The sequence below is a fragment of the Aethalodelphis obliquidens genome, unplaced genomic scaffold, assembly GCF_003676395.1.
Source record: "Aethalodelphis obliquidens isolate GAN/ISIS:26980383/991018 unplaced genomic scaffold, ASM367639v1 scaffold12, whole genome shotgun sequence".
Classification (NCBI taxonomy): Eukaryota; Metazoa; Chordata; class Mammalia; order Artiodactyla; family Delphinidae; genus Aethalodelphis; species Aethalodelphis obliquidens.
The window spans coordinates 32,449,640-32,461,989 of record NW_020837956.1 but is presented as its reverse complement, the minus strand read 5'-3'; the positions used below and the strand labels follow the sequence as shown (position 1 = coordinate 32,461,989).

Genomic DNA, 12,350 nt, shown 5'->3' with positions numbered 1-12,350 from the left:
ATCATTTAATATATGTAAAACTATACTACGATTGTTACTACATTCCTAACTTTGTTCCACTAACCCTATTCTCCCCATAAGCCCTGTGGTTCTCACTGCAGTATTTTGCATAGTGCAGTGATTTTTAGGAATACATATGTCACGTTATATGCAGGACTATTCCAGCATTAACTTCTTAGTTTTGACAAATGTGCTAAGATTATGTAAGAAGGAAGAGGAAGCTAGGCGAGGGGGGCACAGGAGCTTTCTGCATTATCTTTGCAACTTTTCCATAACTATAAAAATATTCCAATAAGTTTAAAATAATAATTATATAACATATATAAGGCCAAGGCCTTGGCATGGGATTCTGCATTAATAATAATTCCTAATGCTTAAGTAGCAATGACTTGGTGCCAAGCACCATTCGCAGTGTTTTATATACATTAACTGGGTCATTCTCACAATGCTATGAAGTAAGTGCTATAATCATCCCCACTTTACAGGTGAGAAGACTGAAGTGCAGTTAGAAAACGTGTCCAAGATCACAAATCTAGGCAACTTGGCTCTAGCTAGTCAATGTTTTTATCCCTCTGCTATATTATTTCAACAGACAACTGTTCTAAATACAACCTTTTAAACTAGCCTGCTTTCAACACTCTGGAAAGGCTTTCCAATAAAACAAAAGACATAAATGAAAACTCTAAATAAACTTTCTAAAACATGCTATAAGCATCAAAAATACTGAAAGTCAAAAAATATAGTTCTCTTTCTTTCACCAAAAAAAACCCTCTATTACCACAAGTTGTCAAAGTTAACAAAGATGGTAAGAAATGTCACCTTTGTACTTTAAAACTAAAAGAGTCAAATAGAATATAAAATGTAAACGTTTTACAGCAATGACAAACTAAGGATAGGTAGCTAACAAAAAGATGTATCACCTATGACAGATAATATAATTTCAAAGTTTTATACAACTTGGTCACATTTCATCAATGTCAAACACGATTATTTAAGAATGACAATATAAAACACTAAAATAACACAAACCAAAGTTTCCCAGCAATCATAATCATAAAATTTGGTTCAATTAAAATAGTTAATCAAACTTCCATTAAAAGCCAAGGCACACATATATATGGAATCTAAAAAAAAGAATGGTTCTGAAGAACCTAGTGGCAGCACAGGAATAAAGACGCAGAAGTAGAGAATGGACTTGAGGACATGGGGAGGGGGAAGGGTAAGCTGGGACAAAGTGAGAGAATGTCATGGACGTATATACACTACCAAATGTAGAATAGATAGCTAATGGGAAGCAGCCGCATAGTACGGGGAGGTCAGCTCAGTGCTTTGTGACCACCTACAGGGGTGGGATAGGGAGGGTGGAAGGGATACGCAAGAGGGAGGAGATATGGGGATATATGTATATGTATAGCTGATTCACTTTGTTATAAAGCAGAAACTAACACACCATCATAAAGCAATTATACTCCAATAAAGATGTTAAAAAAAAAAATGCCAAGGGAAACATTCTGCCACTGGCATCTCAAAACAGAGTAGGTGAGAGGTCAACTATTTGGCTGACCTAAGCTAGGAAGAAAATAAAACAGGAAAGGAAGATTTAAAGTGAGGGTAAGAGAGAAAAGACAGTCTCCTAAATAAGTGGTGTTAGGAAAACTGGACAGCTACATGTAAAAGAATGAAATTAGAACACTTCCTAACACCATACACAAAAATAAACTCAAAATGGATTAGAGACCTAAATATAAGACCAGACACTGTCAAACTCTTAGAGGAAAACATAGGAAGAACACTCTTTAACATAAATCACAGCAAGATCTTTTTTGTTCCACCTCCTAGAGTAATGGAAATAAAAATAAACAAATGGGATCTAATGAAACTTAAAAGCTTTTGCAAAGCAAAGGAAAGTACAAACAAGATGAAAAGACAACCCTCAAAATGGGAGGAAATATATGCAAACGAATCAACGGAGAAAGAATCTCCAAAATATATAAACAGCTCATGCAGCTCAATATTAAAAAACAAACAACCCAATCCAAAAATGGGCAGAAGACCTAAATAGGCATTTCTCCAAAGAAGACATACAGATGGCCAACAAACACATGAAAAGCTGCTCAACATCACTAAGTATTAGAGAAATGCAAATCAAAACTACAGTGAGGTATCAGCTCACAGCAGTTAGAATGGGCATCATCAGAAAATCTACAAACAACAAATGCTGGAGAGGGTGTGGAGAAAAAGGAACCCTCTTGCACTGTTGGTGGGAATGTAAATTGATACAGCCACTATGGAGAACAGTATGGAGGTTCCTTTAAAAACTAAAAATAGAACTACCATATGACTCAGCAATCCCACTACTGGGCATATACCCAGAGAAAACCATAATTCAAAAAGACACGTGCACCCCAATGTTCACTGCAGCACTATTTACAACAGCCAGGTCATGGAAGCAACCTAAATTTGCCCATCGACAGACAAATGGATAAAGAAGAAATGGTACATATATACAATGGAATATTACTCAGCCATAAAAAGGAACGAAATTGGGTCATTTGTAGAGACGTGGATGGACCTAGAGACTGTCATACAGAGTGAAGTAGGTCAGAAAGAGAAAAACAAATATCGTATATTAACACATATATGTGGAACCTAGAAAAATGGTACAGATGAACTGGTTTGCAGGGCAGAAATAGAGACACAGATGTAGAGAACAAATGTATGGACGCCAAGGTGGGGGGGGGGGGGGGGGGGGGGGAATTGGGAGATTGGGATTGACACGTAGACACTGATGTGTATAAAATGGATAATTTTATATTTATAATGGATAATTCAAAAATAAATAAATAAAAATAAAGTGAGGGTAAAGTTCTAAATAGAATGGCCAAGGAAGATAGATAAATGGGAGAAGACAAGTCATGTGAAGATCCAGGAGGACACACCCAGCGGGAGCACACTAACCTTGAAAAGCCCTAAGGGGGTGGGGAGGGAAGGCCTGGCATGCTCATGGGACTAACAGTTGGCAGAGTGGAGAGAGCAGGGCCCTGTACCGAGTGTCCCAACAGCAAGCTGAAGGCAGTGGGGAGCTACGCGGTCATTCTGCGTTTGGGAGCCGTCCATTTAGAGCTTACTGACTTGTTTCTAATCAATTCAACAGATCATTAAAAAGTCATTATTACTTGAAAACTACAAGCTGGCGGGCTGAAGAGAAGATAAAGCAGGATGAAATACAGGCTCTACCACTGAGCAATGTATACACTCACAGAAAAACAAGGCATGCGCACAGAAAGTTCTACAGCTGTCCGAGGCAGTAAACAAGGAAGTGGCAAGACCATTTCAGGAGCTGGCAAACACTGTAACTGAGGAGAAGAAGAGAGAAAGCAAAAAAGGCTGCAGATTTAGAGTCATTTCAACTCACCTCTTCCTCAGTTTGAAAGCATGATGCTGCAAGCAGGAACTTCTGTTCCTGTGTAAACCATACCTGATGACTCCTGCTGAAGAGGAACTGTGTTCACTCATTTCAAGACCCCTACCATAGCGCCAGGCATGCAGAAGGGGCTCGGTCAAACAGTAAGGGGTGTTTATATTCCAACACTCAGACACTTTGTGTCCATCTGACCCAAGGTTTCCAAGTGATTTGAAAATGAATAGCAAGTACTCAAAAAATATATTTCCTAAAAAAGGGAAATAAGTCCTACGATTGTATCTTATGGATCTCCACGTCCATTAGAGTGAAACTTTGAATAGGGTAGAAGAGTACAGGCTTCACCTATGGGCTAAAATAGCAATTGAATCTTTAAGGCGGTGGGAGCCTTGGAGAAACATGACCTGGACACCTCCCTTGTTAGTAAGTGAAAGCATATTCTGTTGCAATCCCTGCAGGACATCTCTTCATCTCTTTTGTAAATGGGCGTAAAATGGACCTAATTTATCCAGTTAGCAAACAAGTTTAGAGAACCACTGCACAAACATCTGGGCCCTGAGGAGCCAAAACTCAGGAAGAGATGGCCTCCATCTTGAAGTTAGTGAGTTTAAGGCTGGGTGTTTATTAAAGAAGAGAACAAGGGGGAGAAAGGCAGTAATAAAAATGACTGACTATAATACAAAATAAAAAGTGCTATACTGCAAGAATGAACAAAGAATTATGAGAATATAGGGAAAGGAATAATTACTGAAGACCTCATAGAAGAGGCTATGCCTGAAACATAACTGTGGTTTCGCTTTGCAGTCACATAAAAGACATTACTATTAAAATCTATTGTTCTTTCTCAGTCTTTCTAACTATAGCAAAAATATAATCAATGTGAAAGACTTTCTTGAGAAACAAAGATTAACAAAAAAATAAATCTATATTTTCTCAATATATTTAAAATGATTATGACCTAAGGACTCACAAGAAATCAGTCTTTTCCAAGTTTGTCTAAGCAACACATCCCACAAGAAAGATTAGAAATAACATCTAATTACCCTCTGCTGCAATGATATACCCAAAGTATTTACTGCCATTTAAATCAGTTATGACAGCCACCATAAAGGAACCATAGATAGGGCTTTCAAAGGTAACATATAGCACTGGGCATTGTAAAACTATTCTAAAAACCAATTCTGAAATTTCAGGTTAAAATCAAACATTTATCTAAGCAATCATCAGAAGACAATGCAAATAAATGAGTTCAAATCTAAGGAGAAACTACCTTTAGAAAAAACGTTAAGACAGTGGCCCTTTTCTCTATACTAACAATGTACAGTAGAAAAGGTCATTTCCATTCAGATTAGATCTATTTTGCGAACAGGCAGAAAATAAATGAATTAATTGTTAAATATTTATAAATACATATTTATAGACTGCATTTACTTATCAGTATTCAGATCTAAAAGAAACTGCTTGAAAGGTATATCCCAAGCTTCTTCTTTTTGCTCACTTTTATCATAACAAAGAATTACATTTTAGTACTAACAGTAATGCAAAGTAGGGAGTTTATAACTTCTATTTTTAGAGCTTACTGACTTACAACTCTAAATAAAAATAGGTTCAAATCCTGGCTGCACTTACATAAAGTTTAATATGCTATTAAGCTTCTGTAAATCTCAGCTTTCTATAATAACAGAGATAATACCAAAAGTGTTGGGAGACCGGAATTAAGTATGTGCCAAATGCATAGTAATTACTGTATAAATGCTGGTCATTATCGTCAACAGCTAAGCCTACAACTATGCAGGGGAGGTGCAGAGGAGGAATGAGGAAGCCACATGATCCCCAGTTCCCTTCCCATATCACTGTAAGTTGCCAGGAGCTAGAGTCTGTAACAATGATTTCAGTCAGAGCCGTCATAATCCCTTACAGTGTATTTTATAGTTTACAAGCAGATTTCATACAGATTAATTCACCTATTACTAAAAGTATGCAACATGAGTACGCAAGACAGGGACTCTCAACTCTTTTTAAGACTGGGCAAACAAATTCAGAAAGGATGCAATTAATGACTGAGCCACATTTACTAGTGGGCTAGTTTACCAGATATAAAAGGTCTCACAAATGGACATATTCTTCCCTTCTGCCTCTATGGGGTCAGACAGAGGCAAGGTATGCTACTCCCAGGTGGCATTCAGGCCTGGGGCTGATGACCTGCCCATCTCCAGGCTACACACTGAGGCAAACACAGCTGAATCTGGAACAACAGGGAGGATAAGGGTGTCAACCCTCCATGCAGTCAAAAACCCCTGTATAACTTATAGTCAGCCCTGCATGCACGTGGATCCTCTGTACACACAGCTCCACATCCTCAGATTCGGCCAACTGAGGACCATGTCGTTTTGTAGTATTTACTACTGAAAAAAGTCCATGTGTGAGTGGAACTGCACAGTTTGAACCTGTGTTGTTCAAGGGTCAAATGTATATTCTCTTTTCTTCATTCTCAGGAAGTGATGTTCTGGCCTTTGGAAGCCCACCAGATGGTACAACTGGGTCTTAATGGTCCCACTGGTCTTAAGAGTCTATGTCACAACCCAATTATCAAAAAGACTTCAACTGAGATAAGGAGCATTAGTATAATGGGAAAGAGGTACTTTGATTTCCCATCTGTCTTTGTGCCTCTGGAATTTCATAGGGAGAAAAGGTTGTTGAGAAAAGTAGGATCCCCAAGACATTCCTGGGTTCCCTGGACCTACAACCTAATATTGTCAGAACTACACTTCAATTTCTAAAATATACAACTAATTCAAACAGACACTGTTATCCTAAAAACTGTTCTTAACCATAAAACAGTATATATTGAGTACATAGCCATAAAGGTAGGAGACTTTCTTTTCTTTTTTTTTTTTTTAGTAGCAGAAGACTTTCAAAAAAAAAAAGCAAAGTTCACATTCCGTACGTTACAGTAATCCTATTATGCTAGACATATTTTGGTTTGGCCTCAGGATCACGTAAAAATAAGTTAGAAATAATTTTATAATCAGAAAAAAAAGTTTAAATTGTTTACATTTTAAATTTTTTTAATTTAAGATGTTTAGCATGAAACAAAAATTGTTACTTAGCAAAAAGGTAAAATTCAGTGAACATAGTACATACCAAGCTTCAGGGAGCAAAATGGAATATTCATGTGGAGAAGTGGTCTCTGGGAAATTGGAGAGAATCACGAGGCGATGAGGAAGCAGGTCAGATCCATGGTAAGTAAACAGAATTTCTAGGGCTTGTACATTACTTTCCTGTACAGAAGGCAAGGGCAAGTTTCTAACGTGAACCTTAGAAATAAAGGAGTGATTTTGTATGACAACATTCAAAACCTTAAAATTAACTTTTTTATGCAGTTCTGATATGAAGTGCTTTGAAAGAGTCCTGATTTTTCCAGGTCTGTATCACTTTTCTCAACCTAATGCTCTAAAAATTATTTTTAGAACTCAGAATAATGAATAAAAAAATTTTAACATGATTCTATTTTCTCTACATTTATTAATATAGTACAACACAGAAAGGAAATGTAATGATATAGGCATGCAATAACATTAACTGCATGGCTCAAAGACTGAGAAAGTGTTAATAACCATAATTGTTTTATTTACAAAAAAGAAATTACCCGAGCATAAGTTCTTGCTGAGAGAACAATATTCTGATTTCTGAACTTCTTAAAGAATTCAGCATCATATCTCTGTTCAGATGCATGAGGCACTCTGAGGATTTCCTGAGGGGAAACAGTGATTTAATGGAAAGGCTTTTAAATATGGATGACAAGAAAATATTAAAAACCATTACAACTCTGCCTACCTAAATAAATAAGGCCTGAATTAATTAAACTCTCAACTGTTAACTAAAGTACTACATCTGTATTCTTGTCTTTATTTGGAAAATGGCTATATTTATAAATGCTGTTAATGGAAAAAAAATCCAGAAGTAAATGAAATAGGCAGTACAATTACAGTAGGACAAGCAAAATCCACCACCTGGTAAAAACGAATAAGCGACAGTTACACATGGCTATGTACTATGGGCACCTGTCACATCTGTGTGAGAACTTTAGATTAACTTTACTGCTGCTGGAATGATCTATGTAAATTGCAGATTGAACCATTCATTCTTTAATCAGATATTTATTAGGTGTCAATAATGTGCAAGGGGCACTGTGATAGGCAGTGGTGATACAATGAACAATAATACAGCTTCCCTGCTCTCCAAGTAGCTCAAAATCTAGTAGGGAAGACGAACAAGCAATAAGGACAGGTAAAGGGAAACACATAGGAAGGTGCTAAAACTAGTCCTGGGAGGACAGGGAGGGCCTCCCAGAAGGGACGCCAAGGCTGACACATAAAGAACAAACAGGAGCTAGCCACGGCAATGGCAAGTGTGCATCTCCCCACCACAGCGATGGCTTCAGGCTCATTTCTCCTGTGTTTATGCTGAACCCCAGACACCTAGCATGCTGGCTTTCACATAATAAATAGCCAGTAAATATTTGTTAACTGCATTAACTTACTGAGATAGAAAAGAGGGAAGAAAGAGGATGTTCAGAGGAGGCTCTTGCTTCCTATTTATTTAGACAAAATACTTACCTTCTCTAAGCCTCACATCCATAAACTGAGAGGATAGCAATACCTGCCTCAAAGGGCTGTCAAGAAATAATCTGAATTAAGTACCTAAGACACTGGCTGGCAAAGAGTAATTCCTCAACAAATATGCTGGTATTTTTTAAGGTATCTCTTAACTACTGATTTCTTCAAATATTTCCTGAGCTCAACAAGCCAGGTCTCGTTCAGAGCTCTGGTGATACTGCAGCAAACAAGACAAGACCCTTACCCTTATGGAGTTTCTATGCTTGCATCCCGCCCCCCCGCACAGTAGTCCTATAGCCCCCTGAGTCAGCCTCCCTTTTTTTAAGGACTAGTTGAAATATCACTTCCTACATAGTCTTCTTGGACATCCCTAGGAAAAATTTAATGTTTTGCTCCATTATGCCCCCTCATCAATTCTTCATATCTTCATTATCATCACTTATTGCCCATATAATGAGGAATCCACAAGGACTATTCCTTGTTCATCTCTCTACCACCATCACTGGCATACAGTAGGAACTCGTGTAAAATTTAAATAAATCCATTTTTATCTAATTTATCACAGAATTAATAAAATAAGCCATGCCCTATGATTAAAAATGTAATGCCTATCTCTACCACTATATCTAGCTGGTTAGTCACTGTATCAGAACATCGTTTCTAAGTTTTAACGGCCAAGTTCGTCAACTTCACGTACTTTTCAAAAGCTTAACTTAATTCCATTTTTGTGGGCTCAACAAATACTTTAAATTTCACTATTATCATGTAATAATAAATGCACTTACTACTGTCAAATAGGAAATAGCAATTCAATAACTAAAAAATAATAAAATAAAATTAACTGGAACGTCAAACTCTGAATATTTTATGGAACTTTTTCTTTGTAAGATCTCATCAGTGAAACCAAAGCTAAGTATAAAAAATAATAAACTATATCTGTACCAACATCAGTAATTCACAATATGCTTTTATATATTACATCAATATCACAGAACTCGGACATAATAAAAGGATATGCTTTAAAATAATATGACCATCCAACAGTCAAACTAGTTGTACTACAGATAAAACTATTAGGAATGTTTTGTAACTTGTTTGTATGAAGTGATATACTAATTACCATGTTTACTAATAACCAGAGAAATAGTCCTCTTTTGTCACTAGTATTCTGTTTGAAAACATTCTATTGTATTAACAGCTGGAGAATCAAATGCTTTTATTTGCCTGCAGGCATCACAAGTACTAAGTACCTCCATTACTATGGGGACGGGCATCACGTTATCAGATGAACCATTCATTCTTTAATCAGATATTTATGAGGTGTCAATAATGTGCAAGGGGCACTGTGATAGGCAGTGGTGATACAATGAACAATAATACAGCTTCCCTGCTTTCCAAGTAGCTCAAAATCTAGTAGGGAAGACGAACAAGCAATAAGAACAGGTAAAGGGAAACACATAGGAAGTGGTGTTTACTGAGTCCCTACTATGCGCCGATACCAAAAGCCACGATGTGACCACAGAAGGGAGGCCGAGAGAGATGGAGGAAGTAAACTGCAAATGAAGTCAAATTTCAAAGGTGGGAAATTTATACGAAATCCTGGGTAACGTAAGCTATGAGGGTCATGTGAAAAAGCAATCTAAACTATGTCTATTTTATGAAATGCTTCTCACGCCTTTAACAATACCTAAATCTCATGGTACAGAGTGCTACTGAAATGCCCAACATGGGATATTTGTGTTTGTGGTCCCGAAGAAACAATTTTGAAGTATGCTTTAAGTTCAAGTGACTAACTCTGGCCATAATTAGGATCAAAGTTTAACCAACTAAATTCAAACCACTAATAAATCATTAAAATTAAACAAGTCAGAAATAGTCATATTAGGATTATTAAAACCCAGTGTATACTGAATTTGGTACTATAGACAGCTATATGCCATAACCTAAAGTTTAAATGTAAAATAAAAGTAAATGAAAAGTATCATAAACCTAGGAAACACAGATTCTCAGAGATGGCTCATGCACTTCTACTCCCTAGACGAACAAAGCAACTTCTGGCCTTGCATGAACCTCTAAATTTTACCAAAACTGATGTATAAGAGAACTTGCTTCTATACAAAATGAACTTTTCCCACATAAATAGTTCTAAAGACCAAGAATATCAGATATGAAGGCAGCCTTAGCATTTATAATGACAGATCAAATGAACATAATTGGTTTGATTAAAACTACTCCTGGGCTTCCCTGGTGGCGCAGTGGTTGAGGGTCCGCCTGCCGACGCAGGGGACGCGGGTTCGTGCCCCGGTCCGGGAAGATCCCACATGCTGCGGAGAGGCTGGGCCGTGAGTCATGGCCGCTGAGCCTGCACGTCTGGAGCCTGTCCTCTGCAGCAGGAGAGGCCGCAACAGTGAGAGGCCTGTGTACCGCAAAAATAAAACAAACAAACAAACAAACAAACAAAAAAACTACTCCTTACCTCATATGTTGCGAGTCGATCTAAGTAGGTTAATAATTTCAGTCTACAACGGCAAAGTTCCTTTTGTTCCAGTGTTAACCTGTTTTGAACAACTGTATTAGGCCACTTATATTTACCTACAAGCACATTTCTCTAAGATCTAAAATAGAATAAAAATGATCAATATTGTATTAAGCCTCAAATTCATGGAACAGTACACAAAAGCACAAGGGCAAAACAATACTAAATGCATTTGATTTAACTTGCCAAAATAATGTACAGCAATTGTCACTAGTAAAGAACACACTTAGATTACTAGGTATTTTTAAGAAATTACAAATGAACAGTAATAAATCATTTACTTTGAAAAGTTCACTAATTTAAGTAGTTCTTGTCTCTTCCTGAGCTCCTTCTCCTTTTTCTTCTCGGCAGGCTCTTCATCAGGTGGGGAAAGCTCCTCGTAGGAGATACCGTCAATGTCCATTTCACCAAGTAGTGTAAATCTGTGAGAAAAAAAGAAAACCCAAATCTGTGTATTTTTTTAAATTTCATATAGTGAAGTACCTTCTCCTACTTTGATTTTATTACATTGGTTTCTGCAGAAACAGAAACAAGCAATTATTTGAAAGAAAGCTTTTGCTATTTATTATAAGCAAAGCGATTCTTTCAATTATGTCCATAGGATGGGCAAAAAGTCATCAGTAATCATCACGTGTAGAAACTCTGAATATCAAGAAAATGAAAACTGCTTACGAAAACATGGGAGGTTATAGTCACCCAATGTGAAACAGCCTATGAAGAAAACGTTGCCCAGAGTTTACAATATGAATCACTTCTATTTAAGGTTTTAAAATGGTAATGAATGTCAGTCTCATTTAAATTACTTATCAAATACACTATCACATTTATATCCCCCCAAAAGTTCCAAATGTTTGATGAACAGCAGCTCTTCTCAAATAACTTTATTACTGTTATTAACTGACATTTGTAGGGTGCTTAAAAGTTTATGAGGTGACTCCCTCTTGTGAGAGCACCGGAATCACAACAAACTGCTGAACCATCATCAACAGAAAGACACTGGAACTCACCAAAAACCCCACATCCAAAGACAAAGGAGAAGCCACAATGAGATGGTAGGAGGGGCACAATCACAATAAAATCAAATCCCAAGACCACTGGGTGGGTGACTCACAAACTGGAGAACAATTATACCACAGAACTCCACCCACTGGAGTGAAGGTTCTGAGCCCCTCCCAGGGTCAGGCTTCCCACCCTGGGGGTCTGGCAATAGGAGGGGGAATTCCTAGAGAATCAGACTTTGAAGGCTAGCCGGATTTGATTGCAGGACTTCAACAGGACTGGGGGAAACAGAGACTCCACTCTTAGAGGGCACACACAAAGTAGTGTGCGCACTGGGACCCAGGGGAAGGAGCAGTGACCCCATAAGAGACTGAACCAGACCTACCTGCTAGTATTGGAGGGTCTCCTGCAAAGGCAGGGGGTGGCTGTGTCTCACCATGAGGACAAGGACACTGGCAGCAGAAGTTCTGGGAAGTACTCCTTAGAGTGAGCCCTCCCAGAGTCCGCCATTAGCACCACCAAAGAGCCTGGGAAGGCTCCAGTGCTGGGTCGCCTCAGGCCAAACAACCAACAGGGAGGGAACCCAGCCCAACCCATCAGCAGACAAGCAGATTAAAGTTTTACTGAGCTCTACCCACCAGAGCAACACCCGGCTCTACCAACCACCAGTCCCTCCCATCAGGAAACTTGCACAAGCCTCTTAGATAGCCTCATCCACCAGAGGGCAGACAGCAGAAGCAAGAAGAAATACAACCCTGCAGCCTGTGGAACAAAA

General features: G+C 38.1%; 1 protein-coding gene across 1 annotated transcript in view; it reads right to left on the bottom strand.

Annotated features, from left to right (window-relative positions):
- NBAS (NBAS subunit of NRZ tethering complex) overlaps positions 1-12,350 on the bottom strand; it is a 287,599-nt gene that overhangs the window by 186,545 nt on the left and 88,704 nt on the right. Inside the window, exons 18-21 of the mRNA XM_027113927.1 lie at positions 10,858-10,998; positions 10,517-10,595; positions 7,071-7,175; positions 6,566-6,702 (exon numbers count right to left, since the gene is read on the bottom strand). Coding sequence (XP_026969728.1) covers positions 6,566-6,702; positions 7,071-7,175; positions 10,517-10,595; positions 10,858-10,998 — 462 coding nt within the window. The remainder of the gene's footprint in view (positions 1-6,565; positions 6,703-7,070; positions 7,176-10,516; positions 10,596-10,857; positions 10,999-12,350) is intronic.